A 17,840-nucleotide genomic window follows, 5' to 3' on the forward strand; every position below is an offset into this window, starting at 1 on the left:
GGAAAGCTCTTTTCTATCAATTCTTTGATCTCATTCCTCGTTTGCATCTTTCCTTCTTTTCTGTTGTCCTTTTTACCAGTCTTATCTTTTTAGATATCTTCTCATAGCACCTCTCTTCATGTGTAAATGCCTGGCTGCAGAGAATAGAAGAGAAAATCAGAACTGCTGTGGTTAGACTATTTCTATTGTATTTGAAGATGCCTGTTACATTCAGCTGAATTTGGAAATTCTATAGCCATAGAACACTGATTTAATATTAATATTATTATATAGTATTAATATTAGTGACCTACTGGTTTAAAAAAAAAAAAAAGGAAATTCAGATTGTGCTATATGTATCTTTTGTTGAAATGACATTGTACAGTCTGCAGTTTTTTCAAAGTACAGTTTAATGCATAGATTGAAAGAAAATCACAGCTTTTATTCTAGTAGCCTGACTGTTATTGAGTATTTATACCGTTGTGTATCTGGGCATTCAATTATGTTTTATGCAAAATTAGAATTGAATCAGTCCTTTTCATTCTGAGCTGGCTTTTATACGTGAAGGACATGAGATCATAAAGTTTCTCAACAGTTTGGAGGATTCTACTGTTTTTGAGAGGATGAGGGGTAGTGATGGGTGTTCTGTTATACAATAGGTCAACTGAGGCAACTGAGCTGCCTGCTCCTGGTGAAAGTACCAATTCATGTGACTGATGAGACTGTCAGCATAGGTGCTTTCTGAAATGAAATGGGAATATTTTATAAATATGTAAATAAAAATGTCCATTTCATTTTCATTGAAATTAGAGTATTTTAAGACAGGAAAATCTTTCCTTTGTAAAAGAGAATCCCTTTTTATATATATAAAAAAAAAATATATATATATATATTCTGCTTGGTGCATCAGCAAAAATTTTGAATTGCAATCATTAGGCAGAATGATGCATAATAGAAACTTGTGTTCATTGCGCTAATTTTTCCTCTTAAAGCTGCTCGAGATTAAATGAGTAGAAGGGAAACTTCATAATGACCGTCATCAGCTCCTTCAGCTGCATGACTGTTCTGCAGAGTAGAGTTAGGGTTGTATGTGCGTATGCAGGGATTTTAGCTGCAGCAAGTACTTTACTGAAAGCTTAACCAAACAGTATGTAATGCTGATACAAGCAGAGTATTTGACATACATCTTTAATACAGCCATCTGTTGAGAACTATTGCAGTTTTTTCAAAAGCCACCCTCACCACAGACATCAAAGTCCATACACGTGTGCTTCTGATCTTCTAACATTCTGCATTTAAAAACTGGAAAAGGAAAGGAGAGAAATTTCAAGATCAGTAGCTTTATTTAAAACAAAAATTAAAAACAAAACAAAACTCATGCTGCCAGTTAAGAAATTAAAGATGTCTTTACTCAACATTCAACAAATGGAATAACACTTGACTGCACTTTCATTTTCCCCTCCTCTGAGTAACTGCTGGCCTTGCTAACACCTATTTCCTACTTCATTTATTTAAAATACGGCTGCTGAGGTAATTTTCTTAGTTTGTTGTTCTGATGACATCAGAGCTGTGAATTTTTCTACTGGCTCTTTATTGAAAGGCATAAAAGGGTTTTTGCGGCAAGCTATCTCATGGAGGGAGGATCATGAGTTACCTTGATGCATTCAGCAGCTGTGGCCCAGATGAGATCCTCTGTTGCAAAGATCCTCTCAGATGTTGAGGGAAAGTTGGAAGCAGAAAGACTGTGACATGAAAGGGTAGAGCAGGGCAGAGCGCTGTGCTTGGGTGTCCATTACAACACATGTGGACAGTTTCCATCTACAGTGGATGGAAATGCTGTCTATAGGGTCATATTTTGATTCTCCATTTGGAGAATCTCACTTATGAAGAAAACCAACTAGTTCTTGGCAAAACAATCCTGAGATTATAATTTCATTTGATGGTCAGTTGTGCATTTGCATCATAAATAAACTGATACCCTCCCTTGAGCGATGATATAAGTTGTCTAGTTATCAAGCTTCTGAATTACCACCATTAATAATTACATTGAAATTGTGGCTGTCAAAATGAACAAAGTATACTTTGTGTTATGAGTTCTGGTTTGTATACTCATGTATGTGTTGATTTTCAAACATGAACTGACTGATCTACCAGGTTATTAATGGGAATTGGCTTTCTCTTGATTGCCATAATATGTCAGCCTGGTGTCATTCCCTGAGGTCACTTGCAACTTCAGAAGCATCTTTGTCTTGTTGGTGTCAATTGAGGCGGCTGGCATTGGCAGGAGGAGACCCACCTTCTCTGTTGCTGTGGGGCAAGACAAAGTGGAACATGGTGATGTGAGAGTACGTGGCGCCCACTTCTGATTGAGTCCCAGGTGCTGTTGCATTGGCTTAGGAGAGGCATCGGACTCCTGCAATGCACAGTGAGGAGCTGCTGACTGCCAGCAATGGGGTTCATGTTTTCTCCTGACCTTGTCCAGGAGGACCTGTAGTCCTGCTATGTTTCCACTTGAGGAAAGAAAGAGCATTCTGGGGGTACATCCTTTCTCATTTCCTTGCTTGCTTCTGCTTACTGGGCAATAGATCTCATGAAGTCCTGGAAGCCAGGCTCACAAACCCTTCCTAGCCTCATGGTGCCCAGTGCTGGGACTGCTCTGCTCCTTGCTGGAACACTGCAAAATGGGACAGACCCTGGCAGACAAAGTCATTAGTGATTGAAGTGCCCTGTCAGTAGCCATGCAATTTTATGTGTGCTTTACTTACTAGGACAGAATGAAAATAAGGTTAATGAACACCACATTGGCTTCACTCACAGTATCTGCATTTGTGTGAGGTCTGCCACGTGGCATTCAGAGCTATTGATTGTGTTGTGTTTTAGGTAGTTTCATTTTTGAGAGATGAGCAACTACAAAAATTGTCTATAATGTGTGGGGCACCATTAAGACATGCAAAACATGCGGTGTGTAGAATTGGTGATGTAAAATACATAAGGATTATAATGAGAACTTCATTGCTAAATAAAGGTTTTGCAGGTTGTAAGAATTAGCATCAAAGTACAACAGCTTCGTACTGAGAACCCATAGTTCTCACTGAAAGCAATCTCCACACAAGCAAACTCATTAAAATCTACCAGTGGCAAAAATAAATGAATTTGCATTTCAGAGAAAGAGGATAAAGCATGTATTACTTTCTCCCAGTAAGGATACAAAGGGAGTATTATAAACACGTGTTAAGTGACCATATGAGCTGCATGTGTTAATTTTTACCCTTGTTCTGACACCAATGCTGATCTGTCTTGCTGAGATCTGAATAGGTTACAGTGTTTTTCATGTTTGCATATCTGGGCTTGGTGTAAATTGCAGTTACAAAAAAAAAAAAAAATCCTTGATATTGCTATTTAACTTTCTTCTCTTATTCCTGCCGTACAAAAAGCACTATATCCAAGAACAGTGTTTTAAATATTTGATTTGTAAAAATTCATTGGGTTCAAGCTTTCCAAGTGCTAAGGGTATTTGCTTCTTTTTTTTTTTTTTTTTTACTTCAGAGTGGTGCAGGGTGCTCAACATCTCTGTGCAAAAGAAGGCTCTGTTAGTAGTGAACTGTAGACCTGCCCATAGTTTGGCTTCACACTTCACAGCTTTTGGAAACTGGGTTTCCTTGCATGTGCAATCACTTTATCTGGGGGGGTCACTCTAAGTCTCTAAGTTTTCTTTTATTTCTTTTCTTGATTGCAGATTGACTTGGAGCCAGAAGGGAGAGTGTATGTCATCATAGACCTTTCAGGATCATCAGGTGAAGGTAGGGTCTTTAATTTTTTTTTTCTCATTCTTGGAAGATTCCATTCATTAAAGGGCCTCAACAGCAGAAGCATTAGAGGCAAGTCTGTGCTAATGCTCTCTTAATCTGTACAAGCTTAAGTTACAGTGAATACATTTTGATTAAATGCTAGTGAGTCAATGAGCAGTTCCAGTTCATCTTAACCTGTAATCATTGTTGGTAACAAAACCAAGTAAAATTAAATGAGTTGTTTAGAATTATCGATTCCTAGAATAAAATGTCAAATTCTTAATTTCTAGGTAGAATGATGAGATGTCACGGGAGGAAATGTGTTTATTTGCTTTTTAAAATTACTGCAGTATTTATTTTTCCTCTAAATGTTTTCTTTTCCAAGTAAAGTAATGAGTGCAACATTGTAATGATAAGAGGTATTTTGATTTTTAGTACATTAGTTGAATGTTAGGAAAAATGCAGGAAGATGCTGAAGACGTGTTTATTAATGTAGGACACTTGTCTGCTGTTTAATTGGCATCAGAGTTGGATGGACCATGCCAATAAGAGTTCATGAAGGAACAATTCTGTTGTATATATTGGTCATGGTCTTAAATGACCGCCTGACCTGATGAAATGAGGATGGCAGATTTGGGTTTAGTCATTTTAAGTGAAGTTGTCTTAACAATTTTCCCAGGCTCATAGAGCTCAGCTAAACAAGTTTCAGAATACTTTAAGAAGTTTCGTGTAAACCCTGACAGCAGCTGGAATTGGAAATGGTATGAAACAAAATTATTTTGCCTGGCACAGTTAAGAAACAGTGGAAGAATGTGTTTTATGTATTTGTTCTTTGTAATGAATACTGTGCTCTAACCAATTACTAACAGTATCCTGCAAGGACATGTGCTGCACTAAATCTTGAAATTTAAAAATGAAATATTTAGACTTTTGCCTTTTTCTCTGCTTCATACTGAAGTAGCATTCATCACCTTAGTAGTAGTTTCTACGTATTTTACTAATTGCTATGTCAGTAAAAGAACAAAAATGTGGTGAATTGTATTGGTTTGTAATGTGTTGGCAAGTAAATGTTCTTCCAAGCTTCCATTTATAGTTGGTTGATACCCAGACAAGCACAGCATTACTATTCCATTGCAAGATGTCCAGGTCCAGGTGTGTTGGACTATTGAAAGACAGAAGAATGGTATTTTGTTGTTCTTCAAATGTTTTTTAAAATTCCATAACCTTCTACATGGAGTGGGGAAAAAAGGCTACTGTAATGTCTCCTATGCAATGTGGTGCATTACTCCAATAATAGAGATGCTTGGAAAAAAAGTCTTCAGAGCTGAGTTTGTTTTTACTATGTTACTATTGAAGGGAAGCATAAAAACAGGAGAGTTGGTATGGAAGTAGGCCTCTGAGGAAAAAAGCTGATGAAATACTGTCTTATGGGAAAACTGAGGTTTTGGTTAGATGAATTTGGTAGAACTGCAGATAAGTTCTTTTGCTTACAAAATGTAGTAGAAGTAGTGTTAGAGCTTTCTCACTGAATTTGAGTAACCATGGAAAAGCTTTGTATAGACGCATTGCAAAGTTCTCTGGAAGAGCTATGGTTTTCCTCACAAGTGAAAGTGGATCAGTTTTTGTACAAGTCTCTAAACTTGTTTTATGGTGTTTTGTTAGCAGCACTATAAAATTCTATTTTTAGATGGCTTTATTAGGGCTAAGGCCTATCTAACTCTGAAACAGTCTCTTCTGACTTACTGTCTTAAAGTAAAACATCTAATTTAACATTGCCAGTGTGCAACAATCAAACATTTGTTCACACAGACTTGTTTCAAAAATGCCAATTTGATCTCTCTACATACATATCTAAATATACATGTAAATAGAATATACTTGATATAGGTTGCTCCAAAAGTAATGCCTCCTTTTTATTTCAAATGGAAACTACAACTGATACAAAGAGCACAATAACACTATTTGGTAGAACAAATACTCAGCTACAGAACAATATTTTTCAATTAAGTCACACTGCTAGCTATGCATTTATGCCAGTAATGAACATGGCGTTCTCATAAATACCTGCATCAGCAGAGATGCCCCACTGTCACTTTCACCACTGTTGAAATGCCCCACCCACCACCTCTCTGTGCTCACATCCACTATTTGATCTCTGCAAACATTCAGTAACTGTCAGCAAATGTCAGAAGAGGAATTCAATGAAACACATTTACTTCATACGCACTTCCATGTCAGACACCATTTTGCCAGACTGCCCTTCTGCTGCCATATGTTCCATGGTAAAAAAAAATATAACAATACTGGTGCCATACCACCCTCATCCACTTCTGATGATGTTTTGGGCCAACATCACAAAATTGGAGATGGTATTTTTGGAGCACATTTTATATTTTTGCATTTTATTGGGACTGTTCATTTCAGTTTGATCTGTATATGTTGAATATGAAAGGATCCTAAGTTGGACTAAAATGATGGATTCAGGCTGACCAGTGTTGGTTGAGCTGTTTGCTACTCTTGATCTAATTTGTTAGCCAGGGCCTTGGTTTTGAATTCCAGTCATTGTTGCAAATGGAATCAGAGTAAATGGCATTCTCTACATGCTGCATGGATCTCAACATAAAACAAGTGCTTTTTAAATATAAATGTAATTAAAAAATCAGAAATATTTTTATTGCAAGTTTTAGGATTTACTGGCAATGGTCTTTGAAATTTGGTGGTATCCCAGAGCTTGATGCTTCAGCTTATTCAGGCAGTTTTCCCTGTAAGTTGGTTTTCCTAATTGTGATGGGCAAATGCAATGATGTCTGGTCTACATCTAAATCCACCTACTCTTTACGAACATACTACTTGGGATTTCCAGCATTACTAAATAACTGTAATTAAATAAGAAGCCTTAGGAACTACAAACTGTCACCCAAACATGTAAGAGTACCAAGCAGATTAGAAAGGCACTTATGGAAGTTATCAAAGATTGGAAGTACCTACACTGAGAAGGTGCACAACACTTTCAAGTAGGAATTATGCGCCCTATTTCAATTTGTTTATCTTGCTAGGTCTCTTCCTGAGTGCTTGGAATCTTAACTACTTCTGTAAATGTAGCTTAATGTTTATCTGTGTGTTTAAGAACCCAAGCTTGCCCAGTTATGGCAAGCTTGTATATGGTATGGTATGGTAGTATAAAATAAATAGTGTATTCTCAGAAGCTTCATACTGAATCTTTTAAGTCCTATTATTATCACTGTTTCACATCAGATTCTCAAGGGGAAAATGTCTAGAAAAAATGTTTATGAAAAAATGTCTAGAAAATGTTTAGAAAAAAAACAACATAGCAATAATTTGAGTTGGGGAAACAGTCATGTTGCGTGTTTCTTAGTATTTTTTTTTTAAGTGTCATAGAATGGGCAATAAAAGGACAGCAGCCACTGAAATGTAATGTATTCTTAGAAACAAATACTGTCTTGTATTTCTGTGCACTGCAAATTGGACTTACATGTATCACATAAAAGAAATTTCTAAATTATCAGCTTTGAATAATGTAACTTCAGTTATTTGGCACTTCTAAAAGATTTTAAGATGGAAGTTCTATTTTGGTAATTTAGATTAATCCATTAACATAGGCAGAAAGCTTTGTCTGATTTTAAGTTGCCCCTAAGAAGCAACAGCCCTGACTCTGCAGCGGAGCTCCTATGTGAATTAACTCTATATAAATTAAAAATTTTTAATTAAGGTCCTAAAAGATGAATAAAGCAGAAACATTCTTGCTTGTAGTATATTCTCAATAGTTTAAGCTTTTTACTTGATACTGACAGAAAACATCATTACCATATTTCTTTTGAAATTAAATTGTCCCATGATCACAGCTGCCAGATTGCTCATCCCTTGGCACTACTTTCAGTTGTATGGTAAAATAATAAAAACAGCTCATTTTTATAAGCTGACTTCTTCAGCAAAAGTACACAACTTCTTCCAACTTTAAGTGGAATCATTCACAGACTTTCATCACTTGTATCGTGTACAGAAAAAGATGGAAATGTGAGAGATTACAAAAGGAGGTAAAGAGTACTTCTGCCTCTCCTTGTCACACTGCTAGACTTATTGAGACTCTCTTAGATACCAGTACGGACATCTGGGATGTATTTTTAAACTACTGAAAGGAGGGTTGAGTTGTTGCATTTGTTACTTGCAGTTTTTCTCTAATTCTGAAGACAAGCTACAAACCCACGGGCACTTATAGAGCTGTGTCAGCTTCTCTTTCCATTTCCTATATTGCGAAACTTTTTCGCTGCTTAGAGAAGTAGCTCTACTGTAGCAGTAACACTGCACTTGTAAGCTGCCTGAAAAGCCCAGTGATTTAGGTGGCTCTCCACTGGATGTCTTGCAGCAATACCAACTCTTGATGTTCAAATCTCAATGTATTTGGATTTGTTCTGAAAATGTCACTTTCTAGAAATTGCTCCCATTCATTTCTAGAAGTTGAAGCAGAAAAAGGTTGGAAAGCACAAATATTCAAGTCTGAGAAATGGATGAAAAGCTACGTAAAATTCAAGTCTAACAAATGTTTTTATCATCACTTTTTTTTCCAACTAATGCTGTTTTAAATGTTGCTTATATCTTTGGAATGTTTGTTCTGCACTGAGAGGGGGAGGGCGAGTAGCTATGTGTTTTAGCAATCTTTTGTAAATTCCATAGTAGGAATTGTCTGGCCCACATTCTCAAAATAAAATGCTAAATGAACAGTTTATTGCACTGAAGATGATGTTATCTAAATTTAGGATTTCATATTTTCTACAAAAACTCAAATATCACCATGGTGTGTTTTCCAAACTAATCCTGAAAAATGTTTAGCAAGTTTTGCTGAAAGAAGAGGGAGAGCAAGCAGCTCTTAAAATACATTTTTATTTTCTCCATTTTGGTGACAATACTCCAATGGTAAGGGAATAGGAACTAAGGTCCCTTCTAACTCTATCCATTCTACCATTTCTGTATGTTTTCATTACAATTGTGGCCCAGCTCCTTACACTCTGTACCGAAAATGATCTGCAAGATTATTTAGCTTTTAGAGATTTATTTCATTTAAAATGGCTCTATGCATTTGGAGTAAATATGCAATTATTTCCCTTGGATGCAAACAGCTATGTCCAACAGTCAGTGGAAAATTCCCAAGTACAAATACAACATAAGGTAACCATTTATAGGTTAAAATAAATGCAACAGATAATAGATTAGTGTTTGTAAGTAATTTCCTTGCGAAAGGTCTATCATATCTATTCTGGTTTCTTCACAAATTCATGTAATGATTACAAAAGTTTTTTCTCTTATATCTTCAGCTTCTACTAGAGCTATGGATAAAAGTATGTTTGCTTCTTAGTGTTTGGATGAACAGGAGACCCTTATAAAACGTGCTGTCTGTTTCTTCATTGCTTATCTGTATCCAAGGTCATATTGATTTTTCTATACTAATTCAGTGTTGCTGTAGCATAGACGTTATTTCTAGGCTGAAGTGCACTCATTGACTTTTTTATTGACATGCTTGGCAGTACTTTTTTGATCTATTTCAGTGCTTACAAAATCTTGTGCGTGAAATTTTCTGAATGATTTCAGAAACATTTAGGAGCTAGCTGATTGAGATCCAAATACAATCTGAATATTTAAAACATAAGTAATGTGATGACATTGTGATTCACTTCATAAACTGGGATAGCAGATGGCCATCAAATGGGAAGATGATAAATTGCCTGCGGAATGATTAAAAACATTTTATAAAACTCAGTTTTATATAGTCTAGAAGACTGATGCTACTATATTTAAAACTTGTGACCTCGTTGCTGCATTTGTCATTGTACATTTCTTATTTCTTCAGAATTATTGGCATGTATATAATATTTCCAGTTACTTGCGATATTTCTCTATCAACTTACAATATTAAGTTCCTTTTGTAACGTGTCAGTATTGAATCAGTAAATGCAGAATGACTTGCAGAGTAACCTTGACAAGTTGTGAGGTTTTTTCTATGCTTTATTATAGATAATAAGTAATAAAAAATTAAGAGCTATTCAAGACTTTTCCTACTTAGTATGTCTAATCAGTTGTGATGATTATTAATCATTGTTAGATGCTCAAATTCACACTATAAAAATATCTTTTTATACAATTAAAGATTCTTCACTTTAGAATGGGCAGTTAAATTCCAGTAAAATGCTACAGCTCATGCTAGAGGTGATAGGTATTACAAAAAGTAACTGTTGTAAACTCTGGGCAATGTCTGCAAACCGCATACTCCAAAAAGTTACATCTTCAGGTACACTATTCTCCTCAGATTCGTCTGCTTGTAAGGCACTTACATTTCACAGGATGGTCACACTTTATTGTAAAGTCCGTCAGATTAAATAATAGTAGTATTTGGTGAATACTTTGTTTAGGTTGATTATTTGGTTTTTTGCCTTGATATATCCAACAGTGTCTTTAGACTTCAGACTACATCAGGTTGCGCATTCAACATTTAAGGAAAAATGAGTGGAAGAGGTTTCAGTCATGAGGGTTATGGTAGTGACCCATAACTTTCATGCTTATGGTAAAAACAGGGAAAAGAAGCACAGAGTCACTTAACCTAACTGTGGAGACCTTTATGTCTTATTTTGGAACTCAAAATTTGAGCATGCAGCGTGTGTCCTTATCTTCCTCTGTATTTTAATGTCATAGAGGAAGGTGATGTGTTGGAATTGTGTTGGAAAGAGCCAGAGGATGCTGGTGGTTACTATTGCAGAGGCTAAGGAGAAGCAAATGGGGAGTCAGAGCCCTGATGAGGCTCTGCTACTTCTGTGCAGTAGGTAGGTGGAGCAGGAATAATCTGTTCAAATGGATCTGCCGTGGCATTGAAGCAGACAGATTTCCTCCACCAGGGATGAAATGTAAAGTAGCTGAGGAGTAAGGATGCTGCTTGCTGTCTGGGAAAACTGTTTACCTAGATTCAGCAAGCCACTCGAACTTCATACTTCTAGACCTGAGGTTGTGGCTTTTTCTGAGAGTTAAAGTAATCTGGAACGATCTGAACAGGACTGAACTGAATTGTCAGTAGTAAGATATAGTGTCTGTCTTCAGTCGCTTGACTCAGGTAGATTTATGAGTTCAAACTTTTCTACTCATGCAGCTTTCCCTTTAAGGAATATTATGCGCTTGGGGATATAAGCTTTGTAGTGACTGTATTTTATAGCTTTTCTCCTCTTTTGATGTGAAGCAAAATACATGACCAGAGAAGCCAGGCACACACTTGTTTTCCTCTGCTTTGTCTCAGTGTGGATTCTGCTTGCAGTGATTTTACTCATAGCCTGGGCAAAGGTAGAATGCTACAGTGTTTTCAGTTTTCCTCAAGTACACTTTCTTGTTTCATAGAAGCAGAGCAAGTAGTAGTGTGAGAGCCAACTTCAAACATAACCAGAAACTCTGTTTTCAAAATTCATTATACAGTGTGCCAGCCGAGAATTTATTTCCTTCGAAGCTTTGGTTTTATGTCACTAGGATTTGGGGATTTTTTTCCTATTCAACTGCTCGTGTTTTTAGCACCAAAAGATCAGAACTTATTCAAACCACAGATGAGGCAGAAAAGATAAAACCAAGGACATAAAAGAAGCTTAAACTCTAATTTTTGAAACTTTTGCTTCTGCTATGCTTTCATTCTCTCCTCTTAGGGAGTGTAAATCAAAATTATTGCTAATGTCTTTTCTCTTGGATTTTATTTGATTTATTCTTAGAATTACTCTCTGTTATATTGTGAACGCTTACTTCAAGAATGAATTTGTTTTATTTCTTGGAGCTATTCACTTATGACAATATTTACAACTGTAAGAAATCTTTGTTCAGCCAGATCATGAGTTTCTAATCAGCTGTTGTAAAGCAAACAAAGAAAAACCAGCTGAGATTCTTAATGGTTTTGTTGCTTATTAATCAACAAATTTTAACAAAGAAGAATGCTACAGCTATTATAAGGGCACGCGTACTTTCATACTAAAATAAAAAACTGAGGGTTATTGATTCTCAACTAGAAAATTTAAAACAATTCTTAAAATTTTAACTTAATCTAACAGATTTGGGAAAGCAGATTTAATGACAGTAGATATCTAATTTCTCTAATGCTGTGAATAATTATATGTTTATGGGGTAGGTGAGCCATATATTCTGAGGCAAAACTTCACATGTTGTTAGCCTAGCATCTGAAAACAGGTGCATGCCCATTTTTACCCAAATGATAATAGAATCAAAGAAGGACAAATGAAATAATAGTGTGACAACCCATGTAAAGTTCTTTCTACACTCAAGTTAGGCTGTCCTCAGTAATGGCACAGGCATTTGGTTAGGAAAATGAACCTTACAGACTAACTAGACCTCTTCAAAGAAATTAATGCAAACTTGGTGATAATTCAGTCAGTTGGGGCACTACACTTCTGAACCACAATGCTCAGTGAACAGGCACTCCTTAGGGTGCTTATGCAATTTCTGTGGCAAATACCTTCCATTTTTGCATGGATTTATAGCCATCCCTTTGGATTGCATCCAGCTAGCTGATGGAACATCTGGTAAGCATTGTGTTTGTAATAGGCCCTTACTGTACAAAGCTGGCTTGAGTTTTTCAGGCAAAGATCGATGATCTTTTTTTGGCAGGCTTCTAGCTGTTTGCCAAAACAAGTGCTTCACAGAAAGCAAGACACTGGGAGTTCTAAAGGCTCCTTTGTCTTGTGCTGTAAGAGTTTGTGCTTTTTTTATGAAAAATGTCATAAGACTGTTATAGTATATAATAGTGAATCATACACATATCATGATTACAAAATGATGTCTGTCTTGGTACACACACTTGGTGTTGTTTTGTTGCATTTTTTCCTTACAAAATTATTCAAGACCTTCGGAATAATCATGTTTAATACTACCATTGCATATATGTAGGATGTTTTTAAAATATGAAAACTATCAGATCAAAAACTGTACTGATGTTTTTGTTTCCATTACATACACAAACTAGTAACAAAATTTGGAATAAAAATATGTAGTTTTTGAAATCTGTATTTGTCTATCTATTTCATACGACACAGTAGGCATAGATTAACCCATCACTCATTTTCTGAGATGATGTGGTATGAAAATACATTAATATTGTAGCTTATATGTATGTCTTTCATTTGTAGTTTCTTTGTTTCGTTGCACTTCATAGAACACAATGCCTATACTCTAAGATTTTCTAGTTTTCTTGCTCTACCAAGTTGCATTGTTTCAGTAGCATGCTCTGAATCAATCTTCACCTGTTTGCCACCTCCAGTAATAGTCAACTCTGTTTATTGTTAGTGTCATTGAGGAAAAAATGTTACAGCATAGTCCATTTTGATTTATTGATCAGAGGCTTAATATATGTGGTAATGCACAAGTTAAATATGGTTCTAACTCTATTTCTGGCCATTCCGTGTATTCATGAAATTGTTAAAGTTTTGAGAATGTTAACATCCCTTTAAATATTATTAACTAAATTTTTACTGCCTTCAGAATAGTCTAAGAATCAAACTTTATATTCTTAATTTGAGATTTTCAATAATGAAAGCAGATGGAGGATATATATTTAAAGTATAGTCTTGAAAGCTTTAAATATTTATAAGTACAGCTGGAAACAGAAATTTAGGAATGTTCCTTTCAGTAGAGGCTCAAAATTTGCATACGGTTGAATGTTTGTTCCATGAATTCTTTGCAAATAAGCATAAAAGAAAGAATGATAATATACTAAGCACAGGTAAAAAAAAAAAAAAAAAAAACATTTTTTTTGGTGTGTGTGTGTGTTCTAAAAACTATTTAAAAGTATAATTTATCTGGGAAATACTTTTGTATTTCCCAATTGTCATTGTTTCTTAGGTAAATATTTCTGACTTAGACTTAGAAATAATAAGCAGGTGGATTAAAAGACAACTGTATTGTGCTCATTTGCTACAGGCTTTTAAATCATTTCAGTCTTTTGCACTTTAGGTTAAGGGAAAATGAACAATATTCAAAACCCTTTTGGTGCATAATTTGGAATTGTAGTAAAGATTAAGTACTAGAGGAAACAGTACTTCTTACTTATTCTGTAAATCAGCAAAATATATTACTTTTGTTTTGGGATGATACTCACAAAGTAGAGTGAGTGTCCTAACAATTAGAGATGAAAATGAGAGTAATAAGGCCTCATATTCTTGGAAAACCCTTGTCATTAGTGAATGTGGCTACCGTTAGGAGGAGCTCAGACTCGATTATATTTCTGGGCACTTGGTATCATTAAATATGGATTTCTTGATTTCTTTATTTATTATGATTTGGTAGTCTTTGTGATTAATCTTCAAGATGTATTGCTCACTAAATCTGTGGGTTGTATAATGCAAAAGTAGAATGTACTGGAACTTCATTATCCCAGACTGTTGTGATGTTTTATTTTTTTCTTCAAAGATTCCTCTAACTGTAACATGTTCTCAGAAATCCTTCTGCAAATGGATCTTGGTAGAAATTAGCATGAATACTGTATTCGTACTTCTGCAAGTTTAAGTTTTGCTAAGGAAAATCACAGAGAATGCAAGGTGCAAGGCTGGACGAAGAGGTTCATCATCTTCGATTTTCACATGGCCTGTACTAAGGAAAGTATTGCAAGCAGTGGTTGAAACAGAGATAAATACTCTGATTAAAATGTTGCTTAGTCCTTTGTCTTTTCATTTTCATGCTAGCATTTTCATTATTTCTGCCATTTTTTGTTAGTTTCTCCTTAAAAATGTGTTGTGTGATATCAAAAATAATATATAACAGATTTTAATCTCCAGTAACAATTTTGGTAAGTGAACTAACTGAAAGTTGCACTTCCAGCTACTCCATGTGGTCCATGATTTCCCCTATACTGGAAGGTATAATTTTTGTAACACACATTAAGCTTAACCATTAATAAATGGCAAATCAGTATCCAAATCTGGGACAAAATACACAACCAGAATAAATCTGTGTTTTATTAACTCCAGTTTTCATCAGTGATTTCTTCCTACAAGGTACTGTGGGGAGTGAAGCTCTTTTATATAAGTGTTGTAAAGAAGCACTGAGACATACTCCCTTTCTTCTTAATTCTCTGTTTATAATTCCCAGATCAGTACCAGGAAATTGTTATCTTTCCAGTAAATTCCCAAGCATATGCTTTTCTTTCTACAGAGTTCACTGGTTTCAAAAAATCTTTAATGTACTTTTTATTGTTAGCTTTTTCTTCTTCATGCCATCATTTTGGGAATCTCTGCTGCAAATGGTTTTGCTTAGAGGAAACATCTTCTGTTGTAATTTTTGAATTTTGTGTAGTAAATAAAAGTAACCTGGTGTACCAGTTGTTTACGCAGGCTATCTTTGACTATAATCCTGAAAACAGTTTTATTTCTCTCTTTTTCAGAGCAATGTAATTTGCATGACAATATCATAAAACAAAGATCTAGAAGGGAAGGAAACTTATTTTCTCATTTAAACTCCCAGTGAAACTTTGTGAATGTATAATTTCAGATTTTGATCAGTGTGCTACTTCAGTCTTTATTAAAAACATTTTGCAGTCCATAATTACCGTAGGACGAAGAAGTGAAGGTATCCTGTTTTCTTTTTTTGAAAGGCTGCCGATTTAACAATACAGTTCTCCTGATAAGGACTTTATCTTGGGCTTGGTGAAATTCAGATGACTACTTTTTTTTGTCTTCACATGAGCAAACTTTTAGAATCAGAGGTCAGAATGCTAAGATGAGCTTTGAGGCTTTCCTTTAGTGATGACTTCTTTGCAAGAGTAGTGCTGTGCATTTTAGTTGATTAAGTAAATAAACAGCTTACCACCACCACCCCTGCATGGTCAATTAATATTATATTCAGAAGTATTTCTCACAAATACTTCAGAGTTTTGTACATCTGTATGAGAAGCAGATGGGAAATGTACTGAAAGGAGGAAAAAAAGGAACCAAAGTTCTCATTGAAAAGAAATGCAGTAAGCAACATTTAAATAGCAGTTGCTTTCAAATTCCAGTGATTTGGGTTTTCCTTTCTGATTTACTGGAGTGATCTCTGTCTGCCATCTTGACATTTGGCAAGATGCTTCTGTGCATCAGCAGATTTCTCTGGGAAACAAGAGTACTTCTAACTATTGTGCTGCAAGACTAATGTTAATAGGTGGAAGTTATCCTTTAGAGAAGGAGTTTGGTAAATACTGGAAGAGGACTTGAGATTGAGATTCATATCTCATTTTCAATTAACTGCCTACTCTTCATTGAAAGAGTGGAAAAAAAAAAAACACTAAAGGTGATGTAATGCATTTACAGTCATTAAGATACAATTTATCCCTATTTCAGAATCCCAAATTAACTTCTAGTTTTTTTTACTTTTGTTTGTTAAGAATCCATTATTGATTAACATGTTTTGCTGGTTGTAGTTACTGAATTTATCTTCTGGAAGGGGAGTGGTGAAGAGTGGGGGGGGGGAGGGGGAAAAGACCAAGTGTCTACTGACAGCCTTCAGCATCCAATGATGAAAAATTTATAATTATAGGTTTAAAAACTGTCATGCGTGGTTTTTTAGCTTCATTCATTCCTGGGATGGATTCATTGTGAGAAAACATTTCTTATTTTAAGGAGCTACATCTGAGTGATTTCTGTTAGAATAATGGGTACATCACTGAAAGTTCTTTAGCTTCTCCTGGGTAGATTGAGCATTTCTCTTATCTGTGCTTAAGTATTTGACAAAGTTAAATAAGGAGAACGTATGTCATTCTTCAAGTATTTTTCCTAATTTTTTGAGTTGAAAAAGAGGAAGGAGATTTCACATAACTCAGTAGCATCATGTTGGATGTCTTCTCTGAAGTACGCTCATAGACTTTCCTTCTAAGTTTGCCAAGCTGTTTGGCACACTGGGATGTGACCCTTCTTTTCATGTCTCTACTCACTTTTCAGTCATTAAAGATTTATAACTTACACTGCTCCAGAAAGGCTGGCTTGAGTTATCGAAGAGCATGGCCTATGTTTTGTACGCTTTTCAGATTTTCCATATATTAAGTGAATCCTGGGCCTCAAGAAGAATCATTAGTATTCTTAGCATGAGCTGGACTGGTAACTTGGGTTGTGAGGCATGCTTACAAACAAAGAACAGCAACTCTGTGAAAGATTTCAAGGAGGAAATACGTGCAACTTCCCTCTGAGCCAGCTTCGCTACACGTAACAAACTGTAGAAATATTGGAGAGTTTCATTTCATTGCTACTGACTTTGGAAAGAAAGGTCTTAAGAATCCTGAGATCATTCACAGATAACCTGGTGCAACTAATACTGTCCAACACAGTCTCTACTGGTTTTTATGCAGTGTCAGTATTTTTCAAGGGTACAAGATTCCTGATTCCTATTTTAACATATAGTAAGTGTAAAGAAAGCATTTTCCCTTTACTGTTTATGCAGCAAATACAGAGGCTTTAAAAGTTGTATTTCAGGAATTGCATCATCTTCATTTATTTTAACTAGATAAAATATCAGAATTTTTTTATTCAACTCTGTTTTGAGTTGCAAATACCAGATGCTGTTGAAGTCTCAGCTATTGTGTCACAGGATTTTATATATGTTATAGTCTAAAAGTGATTCCTTCAACAACATGACTACTTCTGAAGTTAGCGGCATTAAAGGAGTGCATGGAAGACTTCAAGTGGATTGGATTTTGCTATAGCACAGATGAAAGTGAAATTATTGCAGCATTTTCTGTCAGAAAATTTGGGTAATGTGAGGCATCCAGTATTTCATCTGTGGTTTTAATGAAGTCAATCCAGTTCCACTGGAACATTTTTACATCAATAAGAGATTTGGAAGAGAACATGGAAAGAGTCCAATCTTCCAGTTTCATACCTACACTAAGAAGACTAAGAAAAGAATCTGTTCTTAGACATCTGGAATCTATTTTTCAGTTTGCTGGTTTTGATGTTGAGTTTTCTTTTCATTCATTGTTATGTTCTGTATTCCTGAGAGACATATGGTTGAGATTTTGTTAATTATAAAATGGAAGTTTCTGTTAAGGATTCCTCATTATGA

At 35.4% G+C, this 17,840-nt stretch overlaps 1 protein-coding gene across 1 annotated transcript in view; it reads left to right on the forward strand.

Annotated features, from left to right (window-relative positions):
* PRKCE (protein kinase C epsilon) overlaps positions 1-17,840 on the forward strand; it is a 272,059-nt gene that overhangs the window by 92,965 nt on the left and 161,254 nt on the right. The window contains exon 2 of the mRNA XM_003203888.5: positions 3,716-3,779. Coding sequence (XP_003203936.2) covers positions 3,716-3,779 — 64 coding nt within the window. The remainder of the gene's footprint in view (positions 1-3,715; positions 3,780-17,840) is intronic.

This window comes from Meleagris gallopavo, chromosome 2 (assembly GCF_905368555.1).
Source record: "Meleagris gallopavo chromosome 2, MGAL_WU_HG_1.1, whole genome shotgun sequence".
Classification (NCBI taxonomy): domain Eukaryota; kingdom Metazoa; phylum Chordata; class Aves; order Galliformes; family Phasianidae; genus Meleagris; species Meleagris gallopavo.